Source organism: Chrysemys picta, chromosome 12, assembly GCF_011386835.1.
Source record: "Chrysemys picta bellii isolate R12L10 chromosome 12, ASM1138683v2, whole genome shotgun sequence".
NCBI classification, from domain to species: Eukaryota; Metazoa; Chordata; order Testudines; family Emydidae; genus Chrysemys; species Chrysemys picta.
In genome coordinates this window covers 9071023-9094167 of record NC_088802.1, presented here as the reverse complement: position 1 = coordinate 9094167, position 23145 = coordinate 9071023, and the positions used below count along the sequence as shown (strand labels likewise).

At 58.5% G+C, this 23145-nt stretch overlaps 2 protein-coding genes across 7 annotated transcripts in view; one reads left to right on the top strand and one right to left on the bottom strand.

Annotated features, from left to right (window-relative positions):
• The window catches only part of LOC101947088 (zinc finger protein 850-like), a 28106-nt gene extending 24662 nt beyond the window's left edge, over positions 1–3444 (bottom strand). The window contains exon 1 of the mRNA XM_065563880.1: positions 3116–3444. The gene's annotated coding sequence lies outside the window, so the exon portion shown is untranslated. The remainder of the gene's footprint in view (positions 1–3115) is intronic.
• LOC122172568 (zinc finger protein 271-like) overlaps positions 1–17219 on the top strand; it is a 31967-nt gene extending 14748 nt beyond the window's left edge. For 3 of the 6 annotated variants that reach the window (XM_065564439.1, XM_065564438.1, XM_065564436.1), the window contains 3 exons: positions 7994–8112; positions 10520–10636; positions 12306–17219. In XM_065564439.1, the coding sequence (XP_065420511.1) occupies positions 8025–8112; positions 10520–10636; positions 12306–14386 (2286 nt within the window). In that variant the 5' untranslated portion in view covers positions 7994–8024 and the 3' untranslated portion in view covers positions 14387–17219. The other 3 variants (XM_065564437.1, XM_042844179.2, XM_042844180.2) reach the window with 3 other exon arrangements.
• The last annotated feature ends 5926 nt before the right edge of the window (positions 17220–23145 follow it).

Genomic DNA, 23145 nt, shown 5'->3' with positions numbered 1-23145 from the left:
TAATAGTTTAACTGGTTAACTTTTTAAACCAATATTTACGTCCCTAGTACGGCTACACTGCATCCAGCTATGGCATTGTAGCTAGGCTGCCGCTTCCTACATTGCTGGAACATTGTTTTTGTTTTGTTTTTTTCCCCATCACTGTCGTCCCTCCATCTCTCCGAGAGGCGGTAGCTAGGTCGGCAGATGAATCCTTCCGTCAACCTAGCCGCGTCTGCACCGGGAGTTAGGTCAACCTCACTATGGTGCGGAGGGAGTGACATTTTTTAAGTGTAGATCAGGCGGGAGGGAAGTGGGAGGATTGGAGCCAACAGCCAGCCAGCATAGGGCAGAGAAAGTCCAACTGCAGCTGTAGAAAGCTGTCGAAAGTTCCCGGAGGGCTAGTCCGGTGAAGGCACTCTGTGCCGACGGGAGAGAGAACTCTTCTGTTGGTATAGAGTTATCACCAGGCTCAATTTTGACTGGCCTGGCCAGTTTTTTTTATGGATTTGATAGTTGCCAAAAAAATAATTTAATCTGCCAGGTTTGGGGGTTTTTTTACATGGGTCTAAAGATTTTCATTTTAGTCTCACAATACACTGGGCTAGCCACTGTGAAAAGTTTCTGTGTCCCGCTAAAGGTGCTGCCATGTTCCCATCTGTATTTTCCGCAGTTTAAGCAATAACAGGGAAAGGGTAGGGACGGCAGCACCCCTATTTGTGGCCTGCAACATGCAGGGGGTCAGACCAGAGGATCATAATGGTCCCTTCTGACCTTAAAGTCTATGAGTCTATGAACAGATCCAAACTGTGGAAAATACAGCAGCTGTCTGCCCATCCATACACAAGCGCACCGCAGAGATGTGTGCGAGAGGGTATGAGTAGGGCCCTACTAAATTCACGGCCATGAAAAACGCATCACAAACTGTGAAATCTGGTCTCTTGTGTGCTTTTACCCTATACTATACAGATTTCACGGCGGAGATCGGCATTTTTCAAACTGGGGGTCCTGACCCAAAAGGGAGTTGCGGGGGGGGGGGGGGGGGGTTGCGGTATTGCCACACTTACTTTTGCACTGCTGCTTTCAGAGCTGGGTGGCCAGGAAGCGGCGGCTGCTGGCTGGGCACCTAGCTCTGAAGGCAGCACCCTGCCAGCAGCAGCGCAGAAGTAAAGTGGCAATACCATACCATGCCACCCTTACTTCTGCGCTGCTGCTGGTGGCGGCTGAGTTCCCGGCCAGCAACCGCCGGCTCCAGCTGCCCAGCTCTGAAGGCAGCACCCTGCCAGCAGCAGCCCCAAAGTAAGGGCAGCAGTACCACACACTGTTGTACTTAGAAGCACTGCACAGGATCTTTTCAGGGGGAATAAGGCAAAACGCCACATTTATTAGTAATACATGTATTCATTAACACTGTATTATATGCATATAATATATTACACTTACACTCACACACACACACACACAAACACACTCCGTCTTGTTGTTACCAATTAGTTGCTCCCCTTAACTTCACTGGCCAGGTGAGTTAGACGGGGGAGGGGTGGAGCCGGGCTTCTGCCGATCCGGATCGATGCTCCCATGTTGACAAGACGAGACCCGGGGTCCTCTGCAAGACACCTCACTTTTATAGCAGCTTTCCTCTTATGCAAATCTATACCAGATTTAAACTCTGTGTCTGTGTCCATTGGTCCTTTGTGCTGCTTTCTTTTGAGTAACAGAGGGTCCTGTGGCACCTTTGAGACTAACAGAAGTATTGGGAGCATAAGCTTTCGTGGGTAAGAACCTCACTTCTTCAGATGCAAGACTACTTGCAAGGTACTTGCATCTGAAGAAGTGAGGTTCTTACCCACGAAAGCTTATGCTCCCAATACTTCTGTTAGTCTCAAAGGTGCCACAGGACCCTCTGTTGCTTTTTACAGATTCAGACTAACACGGCTACCCCTCTGATACTTTCTTTTGAGTGTTGTCCCAATGCTGCAAAGAGGGTGTTTCCAAAAGAAGGTGCTTGCTTCTAACCCCCGAGGCCTTCGGTATGTCTGCTTGTCTTTAATGAGCCCACTTGACACGTTTTATTGTCCTTGGATCTGGCTCCCAGCCCCTCTCCAACAGTTGAGGCTGTCTGGAGGTGCTGCCTTCCATGCCTTGCTCATCCACACCTCATTCATTCAACAGGGCAATTGATTAAGAGTGGGGGGGGAGAGCTCTTGTTCTACTGCTAGCAAACAGAAATTTTTCTTCTATCTTATTCTATCCTTAGGGGCTATAATATTATACCAAGGGCAATGCAAAGTTTCTAAATGAGGCTTTGATACAAAGTCCCATGAAAACAGAGGTCACACGTGGGTAGATCCACCACAAGGTTATATGAAGAGGCACAATGTAAAGTCATATGAAAATTATCAGAGATTTATCTACAACACCCCCTACAATAACCTTGTGACACCCCCCCACACACATACAGCTCCTTTTTGGGTCAGGACCCCTACAATTCCAGCACCGTGAAATTTCAGATTGAAATAGCTGAAATCACTAAATTTACGATTTTCAAAACCCTATGACCGTGAAATTGACCAAAATGGACCATGAATTTGGTAGGGCCCAAGGCACGAGTCACATAAGTGACCGTTGAAGGGGGGGTGGGGGTTGTGGAGTTGCCTCGGTGGTTGTGGGCTGCGTGCTGGATTCTTTGGAGGGGGGGGGGAGGCATTTCAAAGGTGGTAATCCTATGTCCGCATAATAATTCCTCCTCCCCAAGAGGCTGGCAACTAGGTGGCCCCTACCTGCCGCTCATGTGGCCTGCAGCCTTGTGCCCCCGAGTAGGGGGGGCAGGGGGTGTCTCTCCTCCACATGGGGTTGCTGGGCCGAGGGCTGGCCCCAGCTGGGCCCTATTTTCCCTGGATAGCGACTTTCAGCCCTACAGGGGTGCGGGAACAATTTGTACAGTGTGTGTGTGGGGGGGGGGGGGGGGGGGCTGAAAGTCATTGAAGCAAACAACAAACCCTGCAGATGATGGGAACCCCTTCAAGTCAGGGGGTGCGGCAGCAGCACCCCTATTTCCAGCGCCTATGGGGGAAGCCCCCTGACACTGTCCCCTGCCCCCCAGACTCCCCTGGCTTCTTCTCTCTCTGCTCCTTACCTTGGGCCCAGGAGAGTCAGTCTGCCCAGGGACGCTGGGATCCGGGCAGGGCTGGGAGCTGGGAACCTCCCTCCCCACTGCTTGCTCCCGCTGCCCCTTCCAGTGTCTCTCCCGTCTCAATCCCCTGCAGGGAGACTCCCCACCCGGGCTTTGCGGAGGGGTTTCGCCGGCTCCCGCAGCTCCCTTCTAGCCCGGGAAGTTCCGCCGCTGCTCACAGGAAACCCGGGGAGAGAGAGACCGAGAGAGGCTCCCAGCCCTGAGCCATACACCAGAGCCCTCTAGTGGGGACAGCCTCGGAAACCTCGCCCCAAGATCGCCGCCAACAGGGGCAAACCCAGCGGCTCTGTCTGTCTGGAAAGCACCCCCAGGGACCTCCCCCTTGGGTGGGCCCTAGAGATGCCATGGCTGGATGGTAGCCCAGGTGGGGGAGGTGAGAGCTTTGGCTGGACCACCTTCTGTTGGGGAGAGAGCCAGGCTTCCCAGCTTCCCCAGATCCCTGCGTCCGGGCTGGGGAGCTACGCAGAGCGTCACATTGGCCTAGATCAGGGGCTCTCAAACATTAAAAGACCCTTTAAATGAGGTCGCCAAGGCTGGTGTTAGACTTGTTGGGGCCTAGGGCCAAAGCCAAAGCCTGAGCCCCATCGCCCAGGGCAGACTTCAGCTTTGCCCCCCCCACTCCCGCCAGCCGGCGCAGCGGGGCTGGGATGGGCTCGGGCTTTGATCCCCCCTCCTGGGTTCATGTAGTAATTTTTGTTGTCAGCAGGGGGGTCACGGTGCAATGAAGTTTGAGACCCGCTGGCCTACATGAGAGGGACAGCGGGAGCACAGGGAGATAGGTAATGATCAGGCAGCGTTATAATTAGCTCAGGTATATATGAGTGGCAATGGATGGCTGGGGACATGCGGGCAGGGCCGGCTCCAGGGTTTTGGCCGCCCCCATCAGCCAAACAAAAAAAACCCAAAAAAAGCCGTGATCGTGATCTGCGGCGGCAATTTGGCGGAAGGTCCTTCGCTCCGAGCAGGAGTGAGGGACCGTCCACCGAATTGCCACCGAACAGCTGGACGTGCCACCTCTCTCTTGGTAAGCTGGTGCCTGGAGCCGGGCCTGCATGCGGGGCTAGACTCGTCTAGGGGATCAGTGGACCAATAGACAGATCTGGGTGCTGTGTAATTATTCAGCACGGGAGTGCACCACACTTCTTAATCCAGGCTTGGCAGAACTGGGTTTTTATTGGTTTACAATTTCAACGGATAATTCCCCGTGTTTATTTTTAAGCACTTTTCTCTCTTTAAATTTTCACGGTTGCAGAGGATCAGACAATGGAGAGGGGGCAGGTTTTCATTGTGGAATGACACCAAGATTCAAAAAGTTCAAGTTTTAGGACCAGCCGTCACCATCCCACGTTGTAATATGCCAAATAAATGGCCCTAAATCAAACTCAACTAACCTGCCAAGCGGCATGTTTCTTACTTTGCCTTGCGGTACGTTTCGGTTGTTATCCATGGGAAGGTTGGTTCATGGGTTTGTGCTAGGGTGACCAGACAGCAAATGTGAAAAATCAGCACGGGGGTGGGGGGTAAGAGGAGCCTATATAAGAAAAAGACCCCAAAATCGGGACTGTCCCTATAAAATCGGGACATCTGGTCACCCTAGTTTGTGCATGGGCCGTGAAATCGACATTCACTGATATTTACAGATGAACCTCTAATCCTTCCAAGCCTACCTCAATCTCTTGCTCAAATGACCCCACATTCGGATCACTAACCAAGGCACTGGAACGGGGAGGGGGGGTAGGAGGCCATGGCCCTCCCACTTTTTACTGTCCATAAGGGCGAGTGACGTGGGGGCGCCTCAGGGGAAGAGGCAGTGCAGGGGCATGGTCTGGGGCAGAAGGGGTGGTGCAAAGGCAGGGGGCCTGGGAGAGGAATGGGCCATGTGAGGGTTGGGGACCAGGGAGAAGAGGCAGTGCGGGGGTGGGGCCTCAGCGGGGAACGGTGCAGTGCATGGGGCCTTGGTTCGGATGCATGTGGCCCCCCATTTTTAGGGCACTTCCGCCGCTCCTGTCACTGATCACTAAGCATGTGAATGAAGAGTGCTGTGCTGCGTCTTTCTCCTCCCCTTTCCCCCCACAACATATAGCCCCCTCTGCCTCCATTTCCAGCTCACTCTCCACTTCCTGTCCCATTAAGCCAGTAGCAGTTCAGAAGCCAGGTATGCACAGGTGTGTTGGTAGAATCTGTGACCGTGAAGAAAAGTGGATTTGTTTTGGTTGAGGGGGGCAGTATCTCAGTAATCTCATGCTCAAATGACCTGAAATTTGAGTCACCAACCCTCTCCAGGGGCCCCCAGAAGGCACAGCAAATTGCAGGACAATCTGGGTAGGCACATGGATTTTGGGGACACCTAGGGCTTGTCTACACTTGAAACCCTCTTGCAGCTGCAGTTAAAACTCTTACATCCTGTAGGCTCCTCTGTCTGCACATGCTCAGTCTCAGTGTAACCCTTTGCCGCTCATTAACTTTAGGTCTGGTCGACCCAGATTCTTTGCTCAAGGGTGTGAAAAATCCACCTCCCTTAGCAACGCAGTTCTCCTGACCTAGCCCCCGGTGTTGACAGCGGTAGGCCGGGTTACGTCTACACGGCGCATTAAGCCTGGGCTTGTGGACTTGGTGTTTGTGGACTTGCTTGTGGAGTGGTGGCACCCGGGCTTGGAGCGTCCGCACTGCATTGTAAACCTGGCCTTACAATTGCCAGACCCGGGTCTCCCTGCCCTGCTAATGGCAACACGCAGGCCTTCTGACTCAGATTTGCGGCTTGAGCCGCGTCCACACTGCAAAATGACAGAGCTTGGACCCGCGTCACAGTGGTACTTCAGCTCTCACCCACCCCCACAGCGAGGTCCTAGGACCTGGGTCCAGAGTGCTTGCTAAGCCGAGTCAGACTAATTTGTGTGTGGACAGAAAAGGGGGCTTGGACTTAACCCTGGGTCAGAGCCCGGGGTTAATGTGGAGTGTAGACACAGGGCTGGTCTACGCTAGGAAATTGGTCGATATAACTTAGGGGTGTGAAAAATCCACTCCCCTGAGCGACGTCGTTAAACCGACCTAAGCCCCAGCTGGCCGGCGCTCGGTCGAAAAGAGAATTAGCTACTCGGGATGTAGTGTTCCAAATTGCTAGCTCACATCATTTGCTACTTAGGGTGTGTACTGAGCATGCTCACACGAACTGCGCATGCTCAGTAACATCTGCTGAAGCCGCTGCCCTCACCCTGCCCTTACTTGGCATCAGATTCTTCGGACCGCTTTTTACAGGGGCTAAAAGGGGGCAAAGTGGAGGAGGCGAGTGGCCAGGGGCGGAAGTTGACTGGCCGGGGGTGGGAGTGGGGGGGTCAAGCAGCTGGAGGCAGGGTAGCAACTTGTGACAGAGCATGGGGTGCGGGGGGGGTCTCTCCTCCCCATGGGGTTGCTGGGCCGAGGGTTGGCCCCAGCCGGGCCCTATTTTCCCTGGATAGAGACTTTCAGTCCTACAGGGGAGCAGGAACAGTTTGCAGGGGGGAGGGGGGGGCTGAGAGCCATTGAACCAAACTGCAAACCCTGCAGATGCTGGGAACCGCTTCAAGCTGGGGGGGAGGCGGCAGCCGCCCCCCTAGTCCAGCACCGATGGGAGCTTGGGAAGGGGGTGCTCGGCGCTGTCCCCGCTAGAGGGCTCTGGGTATGGCTCAGGGACGGGAGGCGGCAGCGCTCTCCCCCTCCCCTGGCCGTGTGTTTCCTGTGATCAGCAGATCAGGGGGCTGAACTTCCCAGGTTAGCGGCTGCTGCTTCCGTAGCGCAGAGCCAGGCCCCCGCTGAGCCCAGCCCGGGTGGGGACCGTCTGCGGCGGCTGCAACCAGCCCCGGGCTCTGCCCGCACCAGCCCCCGAGCCGGAGCCTGCAGGTGATGGGGGGGACCCGGGAGAAAGGGCCGGGGCCGGGCAGGAAAGTGACTTTGAACCCAGGGCCCCTGCTCGCCCCAGCTCTGCTCCCGGAGGGGAGGGGGTCTGCGAGTCCCAGAGCTGCTGCCCTCCCTGAAGCCTCCCCCCGGCTCTCAGCAGCTGATCCAGCGCTTGGAGAGCGAACCCCCCCCGGGAACAGGACAGTCTCCCAGGCAGAGGGGGAAGGAGACAGAAAAGGGGTGGGGGAGAGTGGGAGGGGCAACAGGAGCAATAAGTGGGGAAGGAGGTTCCGGGCTCCCAGCCTTGGCCAAATCCATCCCTGGGCAGAGCTGACTTTCCTGGGACCCACCCAGGTGCGGAGCCAGGAGAGGAAAAGCCAGGTCCTGTCTCGCCTGAGTCCTGGGGGACAGTGTGTGTGTGGGGGGGTGTCCCCCAAAGCGGCCCCATTGACTCTGCTCTTTGCTAGCATTTGGTTCCGAGACTCTGTCACTGGGTGGGTTTAGTGCTGCTGGGAGGGGTCGGGTCTGCGCTGGGATAAAGCGACCCAGCGTTTTCCCAGCCTGGCCCAGTCCATCTGTCCGCAGGGAGAGAGCGGGGGGATGGGGGGGGGCAGGGAAGAGATCGGGATGTGACATGGACTTAAGCCAGTTCTGCTCTCCAGTCACCCCGCTCCTCCCACTCTTTTGGGTACAAACTTTCCGGGACTCGGCTCATCTGAGACCTTATTATCAGGAAGAGACAAAAACTGGAGGAGGCGGAAATTTCCCCATCTGTGGCACGGGGGAGCAGCTCCCCAAAGCACCCAGTTCCGTTCAGGAGGGGGAGTCTAACCTGGGACACAAGAGGCCTGCAATCAGCACTCCTGGGAACGGCGTAGGGGGTTTTGGGGAAGGCTGGGATCGCCCCAGGAACAGCAGGTGCTGAGCGGGGCTCTCTTGTTCTTTCAGGTGCTTTAAAGGAGCCGGCTGCGTGTTCCCGATGGAGAAGTGGCTCTTCCTAGATCCTCGGCAGAGGGCACTGTACAGAGATGTCATGCAGGAGAGCTACGAGACCCTGATGTCCCTCAGTAAGGAACTGTCTGCCTTCGGTTATGGGAAGTTGCCCATACCCTGGGGCTGTGCACAGTGCTGGTCAGCATGAGTAAGAGCAGCTCCTAGGCGGCTCTAAGTTCCTCTGGGATGCAAAGCACAGCTCTGCCCTAGTCAGGGCCGGCTTTAGCAAGAGCGGGGCCCGATTCCTGGGGGCGTGGCTTGCCGCAAGCCCCGCCCCCAGGAATCGGGCTGCACTCCGGCCGGAGTTCCGGCCGGAGTTCCAGCCGGGGTCGTGGGGCTTCGGTCTGGCCCGGAGCGTCTCAGCCGGGGCCGGGCTGGAGCTGGGCCGGGCCCGAGCCGGGCCGGGGGGCCGGACACGGGCCGGACCTGAGCCGGGCCGGGGGGCCGGACCCGAGCTGAGCCAAGCCGCGGGGGCCGGGCTGGGCCAGGCCAGGCCCAAGCTGAGTTGCAGGGGCCGGGCCCGGCCCGAGCCGAGGGAGCCGGGCCGGAGCCGAGCCGAGCTGCGGGGCCTGGGCCGGACCCGAGCCGAGCCGCGGGGGCCGGGACGGAGCCGAGCCAAGCGGGCCGGGCCGTCACGCTCGGCCAGAACCGGGGCCGGCGCCCCGGGGCCGGAGTTGCTGGGGCCGGAGGTGCTCGGCCGGGGCCGGACTGGGCCGCGCCTCCCTGGAGCGCTTCTCATGTCCCCGTCCCACACCCCTGACTCCGCTTATCAGGTGCTGCCTGCCCGCCCCTGCTTCTTTTCAGACTTCCCGCGAACCTCTGATTCGGGCGGAGGGGGCGGAGCATTCAGGGGAGGGGAGGACGGGGAAGTGAGCTGGGGGTGGGGTGGAGAGCTGTGGCGCGGGGCCCTCTTAGCGCGGGGCCCAATTCAGCCGAATCGGCTGAATCGGCCTGAAAGCCGGCCCTGGCCCTAGTGACCGGAGTCCCACAGTTCTCACAAAGCACCTTTGAAATCAGTAGGAGTTTTGTCTTGTCCCCCTGCAGCTCTGGTACTGGCCACCGTCCGAGATAGATATGGGCTAGATGGACCATTGCAGTGCCCCGGTTTGGCTGTGCTTATGTTGGGTGAATACTGCAAGGATTAATTAGTAATAATATTTGCTTTTGTGTCACCTCGGGGGTAACAGATCAGAATCCAGCTCTACCTCGTAGGACATTTTGGAAAAATTCCATTGAAATCCAATGGGGAAAATGTCAACTTTGACAGAACCCCTTTTCCAATGAAAATGTTTCGACCAGCTCAGTTCATTCAAGACTTGTAGCTTCATTCATGGGCACAAAGGGGTGGAGTTAAGGGCTGGCTTCAACCGGGCGCTCGAGCACCAGGGCCATGGAGGTTCCATAAAGCCTTGAATAGAATAAAGCAAAACCGCGGCTCTGCCCCGGCCTGGCTTGTGAGCGCGTCATGGCGCAGCTTTAGTGCTGGATTCACAAAGTTTTTTGTTTTCATGTCATTTCCGAGGTTGTGGTTTGGTTTTGTTTAAGGAGAAGCAGGTTCGATCACCAAGGCTGCCCGACTCAGCCGGCTTGCAGAGAACTTCAAATAGAGCTCACCGATTAGAGAAAGGGGGTGAATTGGTGGGTAGGGCTTTGGGCTGGGATTTAAGAGTGTTGGGTTCATTCCCAGCTCTGCCACCGCCTTCCTGTGTGACTATGGCCAAGTCACTGCATCTCTCTGGGCCTCCGTTTTCCCGTCTGTAAAACAGGTATAATGATCCTTGCTTGTCTATTTAGTTTGTAAACTCTTGTGGGAAGGAACTGACTCTGTTTGTGTCTGTGCAGCGCCTGGCTCAACGGGGCCCTGATCTCAGCTGGGGCAGGGACTGTCTCTCCCTGTGTGTCTGTGCAGTGCCCGGCACAACGGGGCCCTGTAACACACATAATAGTAACAGGTGCTATATAGCAGAACTGCTGAGCATCTTGAACTCTGCCATCTTCAAATGCGGCCGCCAGCAGGTGATTTGCCCTGTGCCTCCTGAGTACCGAGGACAATTCACCCCTTCATATTAACTGGACAACTTGTGTCCTTAAAGCCCGGCGCTCAGGATTCCCCCTTCCTTAACGCTGGCTGACCCCGGGGTGCTGCATATGGGCCATGGAGCCGTACCCAGCGTGCTTCACAGATAGGGCAGCTGCGTGTGGCAGGGGCCATAGGTGCCCTGCTCACCCGTCTAAGGAACACAGCTTGCCTCAGGAAATCCCGAGGGATCAACCCAGTAGTAGTACCGGGGCCAGCCAATAGGGGGAGACACGCTCACACACTGCCCCAGGCCCAGCTGGTGAGAAGGCAGGAGAGACAGGCCAGGGGTGGGGTGGGACTGGGAAAGCCCACGCTGGGTGAGAGGTGGCTAAGGAGGCTGCCAGGCCAATGGCTTGACAAACCCTAATCTCTCCCTTCTTTTATCCCCTACCCGTGCGCAGAATATCCCATCCCTAAACCGGACGTGATCTCCCGGCTGGAGCAAGGGGAAGAGCCGTGGGTCCCCCCGGATCTCCAGGGCTCTGGGGGAAGGGACCTCCCGAGAAGCGCCAGCCCAGGTGAGGAAACTCGTTCGACCAGTTCAGAAACCATCTGGGAGCAAAGTCAGGAGCTGGCTTTCCCGAGGAAGCCCCCCAGGAGCTCTCCCAGTTCCGGCTCAGCACCTTGGCTTGACGGCCAAGCTTTTTGGGGCCCTTCCACTCAACACGATGGCATTTGCAACAACTTTGGGACGCCACGTCCGCTCAATTCCAAAGTTTCAGGGCATGTTCTCGGCACGAGCGGTCAGAACCCGATCGACTTTGGGGAAAATCAGACAACCGAAAATGGGGGGAGCACCGGGGGGAGGGAGGCACACACACGGAGCCCCTGCCAGCTGTGGAGCCAAGCCACAGATTCCAGCACCTCTGCAGTTGTCTGTAGATCAAGCCGCTGGTTGATGGTGCCGTGGGCACTTTCTAGCCTAACTTACTGCCTGGTCTCCTCTCTGCCCATCCTCCCAGTGGCCCCCAGAATGACTTCTTTCCCAGACAGAAAGGAGAGGGTAATTCACAGCCCCTAGAAAAGGGGGCACAGTGAGATTGGGGGTGCACACACAGCCCTTGGCATAGTGCGGGGGCGGGCAAACTTTTTGACCTGAGGGCCGCATCGGGTTTCATAAATTGAATGGAGGGCTGGTTAGGGGAGGGGGTCATGGCCCGGCCTCTAACCTCCTATCTGCTCCCCACTCCGGGACTCCTGCCCCATCCAACTCCCCCGTTCACTGGCAGCCCCCCCGGGACCCCTGTCCGGATTCCCCTGCTGGGACCCTGCTCCTGACTGTCCCATCCAACACCCCCTCTCCTTCCTGAGTGCCACCCCAGGGATCCCTGCCCCCATTCGACTCCCTGTTCCCCCCCCGACCCCTATCCACACCCCCGCCCCCTGACCACCACTCCGAACTCCTCTGCCCTCTATCCAATCCCCCCTTCTCCCTGCCCCCTTACCGCGCTGCCTGGAGCATCGGTGGCTGGCGGCGCTACAGCCGTGCCGCCCGGCTGGAGCCAGCCACGCAGCACAGAGACCGCATCAGGCCGGGCTCTGCAGCTGTGCTGCCCCAGGAGCTCACAGCCGTGCCACCCAGAGCGTTGCGCCGGTGGCGGGGCGAGCAAGCCGAGGCTGCGGGGAAGGGGAACAGCAGGGGAGGGGCCGGGGGCTAGCCCTACTGCACCAGGAGCTCAGGGGCCGGGCAGGAGGGTCCCGCAGGCGGTAGTTTGCCAATCTCTGGCATAGTGGAAACGGAGTATGGGGGAAAGGGAGGAGTGAGGACAGGGGATGGGGAGTCCCTGCAATGGAGGTAGAGAGAGGCCAGGAGCCCCTTGGGCGTGCAGGGAGCCCGGCCAACAGGAGCAGCAAAGCCTGCGACCCTCCAGTCGTCTCCTCCTGGAGGACGGGGCCGCTCCTGCCTGGCCGCCTCCTCCCTCTGCCTGCCCTCTGGCGGCTCAGGCAGGAGAGAGAAGCACGAAGGGTCCCCTCTTCTCTCCTCCCTGGGGAAGGGCTCGGTGGGCAGGGCAGAGGGGAGTTCAGAAGGGACCATCCTGACCCTCTCGTCTGGCCTCCCGCGTAGCCCAGGCCAGAGACGTCCATCCCGGGCCCTCTGTGGGTTTGGTTCACCCCAGCGTCCCGCTTGCCCGCCTCTTTCCCCCGGCACACAGCATGGCTTACGTCTGGACTCTCTCCTTATCCCAGGGACTGCGAGCGAGACCGAGAGGGAGGCTCCGCGGCCAGGAGGCCCCGAGACGGCGTCATCGGGAAGCAGCCGGGGGAAGGTGGCCCGCAATCCCAAAGGGGGCAAAGCTGGCAGGTCCGGAGGTCAGCAGGGAAAGCCGCCGGGGAAGAGACGGGGCAGAGAAGCTCCGTGCAACGGAGGCTTCAAGAAAGTCCGGGATGGGGCAGCCCCGCGGAGAGGCCGATCGGGGGAGAGCCCCGAAGCCAGGCTCAGCGTGGACGGTAGCAGGCAACGTCCTGCGGGAGAGGAGCCCTCCCTGTGCCCGGAGTGTGGGGAGAGCTTTACAGAGAGCTCCGCCCTCCTTACCCACCAGAGATCCCACACGGGGCAGGGCTCCTACCCGTGCCCGGAGTGTGGGGAGAGCTTCATCGAGAGCTCCGCCCTCCTTACGCACCAGCAGTCCCATGCGGGGCAGGGGCAGGAGCCCGGCCCGCGACGTCGGCCCCAGGCCCCCGGCGGGAAGCGTTACCGCTGCTCGGAGTGCGGGGAGCGCTTCCGGGTGAGCTCCCACCTGGCCACCCACCTGCGCCTCCACACCGGGATCAAGCCCTTCCAATGCGCCGACTGTGGGAAGGGCTTTGACTGGGGCTCGCACTACGCCCGGCACCGGCGGCTGCACACCGGCGAGCGGCCCTTCCAGTGTGCCGACTGTGGTAAATGTTTCGGGCGCAGCTCCCACCTCTACCGGCACCAGCGGGCCCACGCCGGCGGGAAGCCCCTGGAGTGCCCGGACTGCGGCAAGGCCTTCAACAGCAGCGCCTTCTTCCACAAGCACCAGCGGGCCCACGCCGCCCCCCGCCAGCCCCACCGCTGCCCCGAGTGTGGGGAGAGCTTCCCCCGCAGCGCTGCTCTGGCCCGGCACCGCCGGAGCCACCGGGGCGACAAACCCTTCCGGTGCGGGGACTGCGGGAAAGGCTTTGCCTGGAGCTCCCACCTGGAGCGGCACCGGCGCGTCCACACCGGCGAGCGGCCCCACACCTGCGGGGAGTGCGGGGAGGCTTTCAGCCAGAGTGCCCACCTGGTGAAACACAAGCGGGTGCACACAGGTGAGAGGCCCTATGGGTGCCCGGACTGTGGGAAGAGCTTTGGGGACAGCTCGGCGCTGGCCAAACACCGGGGGTGCCATGCCAGCGGGGGGAGACGCCGCCTGACTGTGAAACGCCCGGCGGCAGAGAGACCCCATCGGTGCGGCGACTGCGGGAAAAGTTTTGCTCGGAGCGCAGCGCTGGTGAGGCACCGTAAAAGCCATACGGAGAGGCAACCCGGTGGTGGGGAGAGCTCAGCCCAGACGAGCCCCCTGGGGGAGAACTCCTCCCATCCCTGCCCCGACTGCGGGAAAAACTTCCCTCGAGCCTCCCAGCTGGACAGACACCGGCGCCTCCTCCACACGGCGGGTCAGCCCCACCGGTGCCCACAGAGCGCAGCGCTGGCCAAGCATCGCCGGGGCGACAGACCCTTCCGGTGCGGCGACTGCGGGAAAGCCTTCACCTGGAGCTCGCACCTGGAGCGGCACCGGCACGTGCACACCGGCGAGCGGCCCCACACCTGCGGGGAGTGCGGGGAGGCCTTCAGCCAGAGCGCCCACCTGGTGAAACACAGGCGGGTGCACGCAGGCCAGCGGAAGAGCTTTGGGGACAGCTCGGCGCTGGCCAAGCACCGGGCTGGCAAAGAGGACGCCTCCCACCGCTGCGGCGACTGCGGGAAAAGTTTCAGCTGCGTCACAGACCTCGACCGGCACCAGCCTTCCCATGCGGCGGAGAAACCCTACCGGTGCGGGGACTGTGGGAAAAGTTTCAGCCAGGCACCGGCGCTGGCCAGGCACCGGCGGCTCCACGCCGCTGCGGGGAAACCCTTCCGCTGTGCTGACTGCGGGAAGGGCTTCGCCTGGAGCTCCCACTGGGAGCGGCACCGGCGCGTCCACACCGGTGAAAAGCCTTTCCAGTGCGCCGACTGTGGGAAATGCTTTGGCCGTAGCTCCCATCTCTACCGGCATCAGAGGAACCATCCCGGAGAGAAACCCTCCTCCCAGGGGGCTGAGTAAGGGGAACATGACCACCAGGAAGGGACCCTAATGAGACAACAGGGAAACCAACCCCAGGAACCCTCCTGCCAAAGGTGCAACTAAGGGGGAAGGTGTCTGCCAGGGACGAGATAACAAGGAGTCCGCCTGGGAGAGGAACCCCTTTGAATTCAATCCGTATTAGGGCTAAGAGATCCAATCCATGCGCTAACCGGGGATAACGCTCCTCCATCACACGTGTTCGGCTGCCCCCCGCCGCTTATCAGTGACCCCCTGATGGCCGGCACGCCATGAAGCGGGATCTCCTCCTCTCACCCGAGTTGGATGGGCAGCAGCAGGGGGAGGGAGGGAGACAGGGGAGGTGCTGTCACTTTCCCTACCCCACATCGACCCCTGACATCCACCCTCACGCAGGCCCTCTCCCCTGTCTCTATCTCCCCTCTACCGGGCAGGTGTCAGGGCCGCCTCCCGCTCGTCCATGGATGAAATAAAGGCTCGAGAGAGAAACTTGTCGCACAGAACAATCCATGACCCAGTGGTTGTTTCAAAGGAGGCACTGGACGGAAGGTGGGGAAAGGCAGAGGTGCTGCTTCTCAGCAGGCAGCACCCAGCACTCAGGCTCTCCAGAGGAGAGGAGGCCAGGCTGCAAAGGTCGAAATGGAGAACCCTGGAAATGGGAGGCAGAACGGACCTGTGGGACTCACTGCTGCAGGATAAGGGCACATTTCGGGATGGTTTCCTGCAAGGGCTCACAGGCAAAGGGCTCGAAGTCCCAGGAGCATTCGGGCCTTGGTGCCACATTTACATCGTCCCCCATTAGCTGGAGGGTCACGTTTATACCATTCCCCATTAGCCGGAGTGTCGCGTTTACACCATTCCCTGTTATCCAGAACACCACATTTTATACCGTTCCTCGTTAGCTGAGCGATTCTTAGAGCTGCTGTGTCAGGGCACGTTTCAAAGCAGGATCCAGGATTTTCACCGGAGCCGACGTTGGTAGTCGAGTCTGGGAGACAAGAGGCTGAAATGGGGGGAAGGAAGCGAGACCCTGATCCCTTTAATGGTTCCTGCTGCAGTCAGGAGGAAAGGGGGCAGGAGGAGGGAGGCGGGAGCTGGTCGAAATGCTGGGATTGAACCAGAGACAGCCAGAGTTAAAAGCATGAGTAGCTGCTACCTCTTGATTTAAAGCTTTGAGTCTGGCTCTGTCACCATGGAATACTGGAATACTGCGTACAGATGGGGTCTCCTCATCTCAAAAAAGATACACTGGCACTAGAAAAGGTTCGGAGAAGGGCAACTAAAATGATTAGGGGTTTGGAACGGGTCCCATATGAGGAGAGATTAAAGAGGCTAGGACTCTTCAGCTTGGAAAAGAGGAGACTAAGGGGGGATATGCTAGAGGTATATAAAATCATGAGTGATGTGGAGAAAGTAGATAAAGAAAAGTTATTTACTTATTCCCATTATACAAGAACTAGGGGTCACCAAATGAAATTAATAGGCAGCAGGTTTAAAACAAATAAAAGGAAGTTCTTCTTCACACAGCGCACAGTCAATTTGTGGAACTCTTTGCCTGAGGAGGTTGTGAAGGCTAGGACTATAACAGCATTTAAAAGAGAACTGGATAAATTCATGGAGGTTAAGTCCATTAATGGCTATTAGCCATGATGGGTAAGGAATGGTGTCCCTAGACTCTGTTTGACAGAGGGTGGAGATGGATGGCAGAAGAGAGATCACTTGATCATTACCTGTTAGGTTCACAGGTTCACTCCCCCTGGGGCACCTGGCATTGGCCACTGTCGGTAGACAGGATACTGGGCTAGATGGACCTTTGGTCTGACCCAGTACGGCTGTTCTTATGTACAATTCATGCCTTGTGGGTTGGCACAGAGGGGGACGGGGAATGAACACTCACTGAGTGGATTACATAGGGACACCGCCAGGTTTGTTCTTGGGGGCAAGGTGACTGAGAACTGTTAACTCAGTGCACAGGTAAGAGGCAGGAAATCTCTTGGGGGCTGGCTGGAGCGTGGGAAGGGCTGGGAAGAGTAACCCCGTAATCCTTAGGGGATGATCCTGAGTGGAACTGAGAAGGAAGTGGGGGGGAGATGACGCCCCTTAGTGGGACCCGAATCCAAGCTGGGTCCCGTCACTGAACACAGCTGGTCACCTGTCCTGGGTGGGGATGTCAAGAGACTGTCTGTGTCCCATTCACTCCCACAAACCTGCCCAGCGGGGATAAAAGCTTCAGCTGGGCTGGCAGAGAAGGGGTTAACACTGCCCTATCCGGTCCCACTAGCAATTGGATCACTGAACTCCGCTTTCTCTGGGCATTTGAATTGTTGCCTATTAGAGAACGGTGCGGCCTAGCACGTCAGGGACTGGCCTGTAAATCAGGAGACCCGGACAAGACACGTACCCTGCCCTATGCCTCAGTTTCCCCTCTCTCCCTTTGTCTGTTTAGACTGTGAGCTCCTTGGGGCAGAGGCTGTGGGTTCATCCAGTACAAGTTGGTCCTACAATATTCCATCGTGTGCCCAGAACCCCAGCAGTTAGAACTGAGGTCATAGACTCCCCACCGCCTGTAATTCTGTCTACACTGGATCCCAGTCTGTCTCTCTCCACTGGTCTGTGCTTTCTCCATCCACTCTGAAGAGCTGGATTTCTGCTGAGGGGTGGGGGGGTCCCTGAGCAGCAATGGGCTCTAGTTGTAAGGGTTTTAAAACAATGGGTGTATACGGGGAGGGTGGAAATCTGTCTATTGAGATTTGTTTATGGGGGATTCTATTGATTTCTTTTAATAAGTAGCAGCTGCTGTATTGGTGTCATATGAATAAACTGTAACACAATCGGATCTAGGGTAACCAGACATCCTGATATTCGGGGCTTTGTCTTATATATGCACCTGTACCCCACCCCTTGGGGGAAAAAAAGTGTCCTGATTTTTCACACTTTGCTATCTGGTTGCACTAATCGGACCACCACTGTATGCATCCGAGTTGGAAGAACTTCCTTAACTCAGCTCCCTGGCTCAGCGGCGTGGGATGTGAGTGTCTGCATGTGGTGTGTGTACCACTAGGGGGCAGCATGCTCCAGCAGCTAGAGCTCTGGTAGCAGGACACCTGGGTTCCAGGGGCACCGGAACAGGGGGCCATGGCCCTCCCACTTTTTACCGTCCGGGGAGGGGCAGAGTGAGCAGGGGGCAGGGTTTTTGGGGGAAGAAGGGGGATGGGAGCAGGGCCTCGGAGGAAGGGGTGATGCGAGGCTGGGGGGGGGGGGTCAGGGATAAGGGGTGGTGTGGGGGGGCCTCATGGGAAGGGGTGGTGTGTGGGCGGGACCTCAGGGAGAAGGGGTGTCCCGGGGTGGGGCCTTAGGGGGAAGGGGCAGGGCCTCAAGGGGAAGGGGCGGAGGCAGGGCCATGGTTCGGGCACCACCAGTGGCCCCCTCACACCTTTAGGAAGTTTCTGCCACCCCCGTTGTGTTCTAGTCCCAGTTCTAGAAGGGAGTGTGATAAAAGTAGGGTTACCGTACGTCCGGATTTTCCCGGACATGTCCGGCTTTTTGGTCCTCAAATCCCCGTCCGTGAGGAATTTCCAAAAAGCCGGACATGTCTGGGAAAATAGGGAGGCATGGTAAGGGGACCGCCTCCTCCCCGGGCTCCAACTTTCCCGGCTCTCACCGCTCTCCACCGTGCGCCGCGGCCGAAGCAACTTCCCCAGCGCAGCGGCAGCCGGAGCCTGGGGAGGAGGTGGCTGCGCGCTTGGATGCCGCCTGCCGCCTCTGTGCCCCTGCACATCGGGGGAGTTGTTAGTTTTGCTGTAGCCACTCCACTCGCACTCAGGCAAAAGACACTCAGGGGACCCCGAGTGCAAGTGGAGTGGCTGCAGCAAAACTAACAACTCCCCCGATCTGCAGGGGCACAGAGACGGCGGGCGGCATCCGAGCGCGCAGCCGCCTCCTCCCTGGGCTCCAACATTCCCGGTTCCCGCTGCTCTCCACCGCGGTGGGGGCTGAAGCAACTTCCCCAGCGCAGTAGCAGCCGGGGGGCGGGAGGGGGAATGCGGGGTGCTCAGGGAAAAATTGGTGCGTTCTCTGCCCCCACCAGCAGCTCCCCAGCCCAGCCCCCCGCCCTAGCTCGCCTCCGCCCTCTGCCTCCTCCCCTGAGCGCACCATCCCCGCTTCTCCTCCCAGCGCTTGCCACCGCGAAACAGCTGTTCTTCTTCGAGTGCTTGCTCATATCCATTCCATTAGGTGTGTGCGCGCCGCGTGCACGATCGTCGGAAGATTTTTACCCTAGCAACACCGGCGGGTCGGCTGTGGAGCCCCCTAGAGTGGCGCCTTCATGGCGCTGAATATATACCCCAGCCGACCCGGCGCCCCCTCAGTTCCTTCTTACCGCCCCTGACGGTCGTTGGAACTGTGGAGCGCTGCTTAGCTGTTCTCCACTTTCCCTAGCTTATATTGTTGTATCATAGTTATAGTTATAGTTATAGTTCTAGTGTTTGTAGTAAATTAGTTAAGTAGTTTTAAAGTTGTTCTAAGTAGTCCAGGGGATTAAGGGGGTCGTCTCCCCCCTTTCTCCCCCGGCCGCGGGGCCGGGCTCATGCCCAACGCTCCCGGCTTCAAGCTGTGCGCCTCCTGCGCTAAGCCTATGCCCACGAGCGACCCGCACGACTCCTGTCTGAAGTGCCTGGGAGAGTCACACCAGACAGATAAGTGTAAAATCTGTAAGGCCTTCCGACCAAGGACTAAGAAGGAGCGGGACTTTCGGCTCAGGCAACTTCTGATGGAGGCGGCACTTAGCCCGGACACTCCTTCCACGGGCAAGGCCCCGGCGCCTAGCACCTCGGTGCGCAGTGCCCCGGCGGCACCGGCTACGACGACCACGCGAGTGGCGTCAGACAAGCCTCCCCGGCACCGGACGTCGTCGGCACCGCAAGCACAGCAAGTGCCTCGGCGCCGGTCCTTATCCCCGGGGCATAAAAAAGCCCATAAGACGGGGACATCCGTGCCGAAGACGCCGGCTCCCCCAGTGCCGGGGGTAGAGCCGCGTCCGCCGGTGGAGCAACGAAAACAGGTGCCTCCAGCACCGTCGACTCCGGCGCCGAAGCCGTTGAGTCCGGTGCAAATAGCGTCTCCTCCCAGGCCGGCGGTGATACAGTGCCTCCCGTCGACTCCAGAGACCTTCGCGGCGGCGAGAGACTTAATAGCTCTCACGGAGCCGGCACCGCCTCAACCACCGGCACCGACTGCACCGTTGACTCGCCCGGTCCAGTCGAGGGGGAAACCTGCCTTGATGCGCCCGCCATCACAAGGGCTGGAACCTCGGCACCGATCCAGGTCCCGTAGCAGGTCCCCACGCCGCTCGCAGTCCCGGCACCGAATATCACCTCGGCACCGGTCGTACTCGCGGCCAAGATCTTCTTCGCGGCGCCGCTCTTCGTCTCGGCACCGATATGATCGTCGGCACCGATCAACGTCGAGACGTAGTTCTCGGCACCGCTACGGTCGACGCTCGACGTCGAGGGGTCGCTCCCGGCACCGGGCATACTCGAGGTCCTCGTCGAGGTCCAGATCCGACTCCCGGCACCGACGAGGTCATCGGCACCGGTCGCGGTCCCGGCACCGATCGCCGGCACCGCGCAGAGATAGATCATCTCCGGACCGGCACCGTGCGGCACCGCAGCCCACCGGGATGGTTTCATCTCTCTCGGCACCGCCATGGCCGTCAAGATCGGTGTCTCGTTCCTCGGAGGACCTGTCGAGATCGGCATACCCCCCTCAAGGGCAGGCCGAGGAACAAAATTTCGGCCATTGGCAGGAGATGGCAGAGGACCACTCTCATGGACCATCTCACTGGTCGTTTTGGACCCCGTGGGCGTACCACCAGGAGCAAGGGGCTCCAATACCATCGACCTCTCGCTCGGGTCACTCGGTCAGAAGGGCCCCAGAATCCACCATCTCTCGGCCTCCGCCAGGAGGCATGGAGGCTTCCGTGTCCACGCCACCCGACACCAGGGACCCAAGTGCAGGTGATGCTCCGGCCCAAGAGCAGGGGGATCAGGACCCCCCCTTGGATCCGGTACCACCGGAGGCATCCTCTTCCTCCTCTCCGGATGAGGCAGTGGCGGGCACTTCATGTACGGGTCCCCCTCCGATAGATCTTCGGGCTCACCAGGATCTCCTGCGTAGGATGGCCCGTAATATGGACCTGCAGGCGGAGGAGATAGTGGAGGTGCACGACCCGATCGTGAATATCCTTGGAGCGGATGCCCCATCGAGGGTGGCGTTACCCCTGATCCGCACGATCCAAACGAATGCGGATACGATATGGCAAACTCCTGCCTCTATTCCACCCACAGCGAGAGGGGTGGAAAGGAAATACTTTGTCCCGTCTAAGGACTATGGGTACTTGTATACCCACCCCCAACCGTGTTCACTGGTGGTGGAATCAGTGAATGCACGAGAGCGCCACGGCCAGCAGGCTGCAGCGCCTAAATCAAAAGAGGCTAAGCGGCTCGATCTGTTTGGCCGTAAGGTTTACTCAGCCGGAGGGCTACAACTTAGAGCGGCAAACCAACAGGCGCTACTGAGCCGCTACAATTTCAACTCCTGGAACTCTATGGGGAAGTTTAAGGAGTTGATTCCCCAAGAGTCCAGGGAAGAATTTGGAGCCATGGTAGAGGAGGGTAAGAAGGTGGCTCGGACCTCCTTGCAGGCCTCCTTGGACATTGCAGACTCAGCTGCGAGAACCCTGGCTTCGGGTATCGCTATGCGTAGGATTTCCTGGCTTCAGGTTTCGGGTTTGCCTCCGGAGCTGCAGCAAACCCTACAAGATCTGCCTTTTGAGGGTCATGGATTGTTCTCAGATAAGACGGACTCTCGCCTGCAGAGCCTCAAGGACTCGAGAACAATCATGTGCTCCCTCGGGATGCATGTTGTGGGCCCTCAGCGCAGGCCATTTAGGCCGCAGCCCCAGCGCTTCTACCCCCCCCCGCCTCGTCAGAGACAGGACTCGGCCCGGAGGCGAGGGCGAGGTGGTAGAAGAAGGTGGACCGGCCCTCAACCTGGTCAGAACCAGGGGCCACCTAGACCACCTTCAGGCCCCAGGCAGAACTTTTGAAGGTGCGGTCGAGGACGGCGCCCCAGTCATCCCCCAGGATCCAGCCCCCTCCTTTCGGGATCGCCTCTCCCACTTCCACCGTGCTTGGTCACTTATAACTTCGGACCGTTGGGTCCTCCGCACGGTGGAGAGGGGATACGCTATCCAGTTTTCTTCTTTTCCCCCCTCCTCCCCCCCTTCCCTGTCCCTCTTCAGGGACCCTTCTCACGAGCAACTTCTTATACAGGAAGTTTCTACGCTCCTCGCTATGGGGGCCATAGAGGAGGTTCCAGTGGAATTAAGGGGCAGGGGATTCTATTCCCGTTACTTCCTCATTCCCAAGTCCAAAGGAGGTCTGCGACCCATCTTGGACTTGCGCGGACTCAACAAATTCGTAGTAAAGTTGAAGTTCCGCATGGTCTCTCTGGGGGCCATTATTCCTTCCCTCGATCCTGGAGACTGGTTCGCCGCCCTCGACATGAAAGACGCATACTTTCACATTGCTATTTACCCGCCTCACAGACGCTTCCTGCGATTCGTGGTACACAGGGTGCACTACCAATTTGCAGTCCTTCCCTTCGGCCTATCCTCGGCCCCACGGGTGTTCACGAAATGTATGGCTGTCGTGGCAGCGTACCTTCGTCGGCAAGGGATACAGGTGTTCCCGTACCTAGACGACTGGCTGGTACGCGGTCGCACCAAACAACAAGTTCGCGATCACGTCCACATAATAGTGCACACATTCAACAGGTTGGGTATCCTACTCAACAAGGACAAATCCACTCTAGAACCTACCCAGAGAATAGAATTCATCGGTGCGGTTCTAGACTCCAGACGTGCACAAGCCATCCTGCCACACAATCGCTTTTGCACCATCACGAGCCTCATTCAAGGACTCAAGGCCTTCCCAACTACCACGGTGAGGTCGTGCCTTACCCTGCTGGGTCACATGGCTTCCTGCACGTACGTAACCAGGCATGCCAGACTTCGGCTTCGCCCACTCCAGACCTGGGTGTCATCAATATACCGCCCACATCGGGACAGCCTGAATATGGTGGTGACAATCCCGAACTCGGTCCTGACCTCCCTCACATGGTGGCTAGATCACAATGTGGTTTGCGAAGGGATGCCGTTTCACGCACCACAACCCTCTCTGCACCTGGTCACAGACGCTTCTTCTCTGGGTTGGGGCGCCCATCTCAACGAGCACCATACCCAGGGCCTGTGGACTGCACCCCAGCTAGCCCTGCACATCAATGTTCGGGAACTGATGGCGGTGCGCCTGGCGTGCCAGGCATTTCTCAACCTCCTACGTGGCCGCTGTGTGTTAGTTCTCATCGACAACACCACGGCCATGTTTTACATCAACAAGCAAGGAGGAGCACGTTCGTCAATTCTATGCCAAGAGGCCATTCGCCTGTGGGACTTCTGCATCGCCCACTCAATCCATCTCACGGCATCGTTCCTCCCTGGAGTCCAGAACACTCTGGCGGACCGACTCAGCAGGTCCTTTCAAACACACGAGTAGTCTATCCGTCCGGACATCATACATTCCGTTTTCCAGAAGTGGGGGTTTCCCCAGATAGACCTGTTTGCATCTCGAGACAACAGGAAGTGCCACGTGTTCTGCTCCCTGCAAGGTCGAGCCCCGGGCTCCCTCTCGGATGCGTTTCTCCTT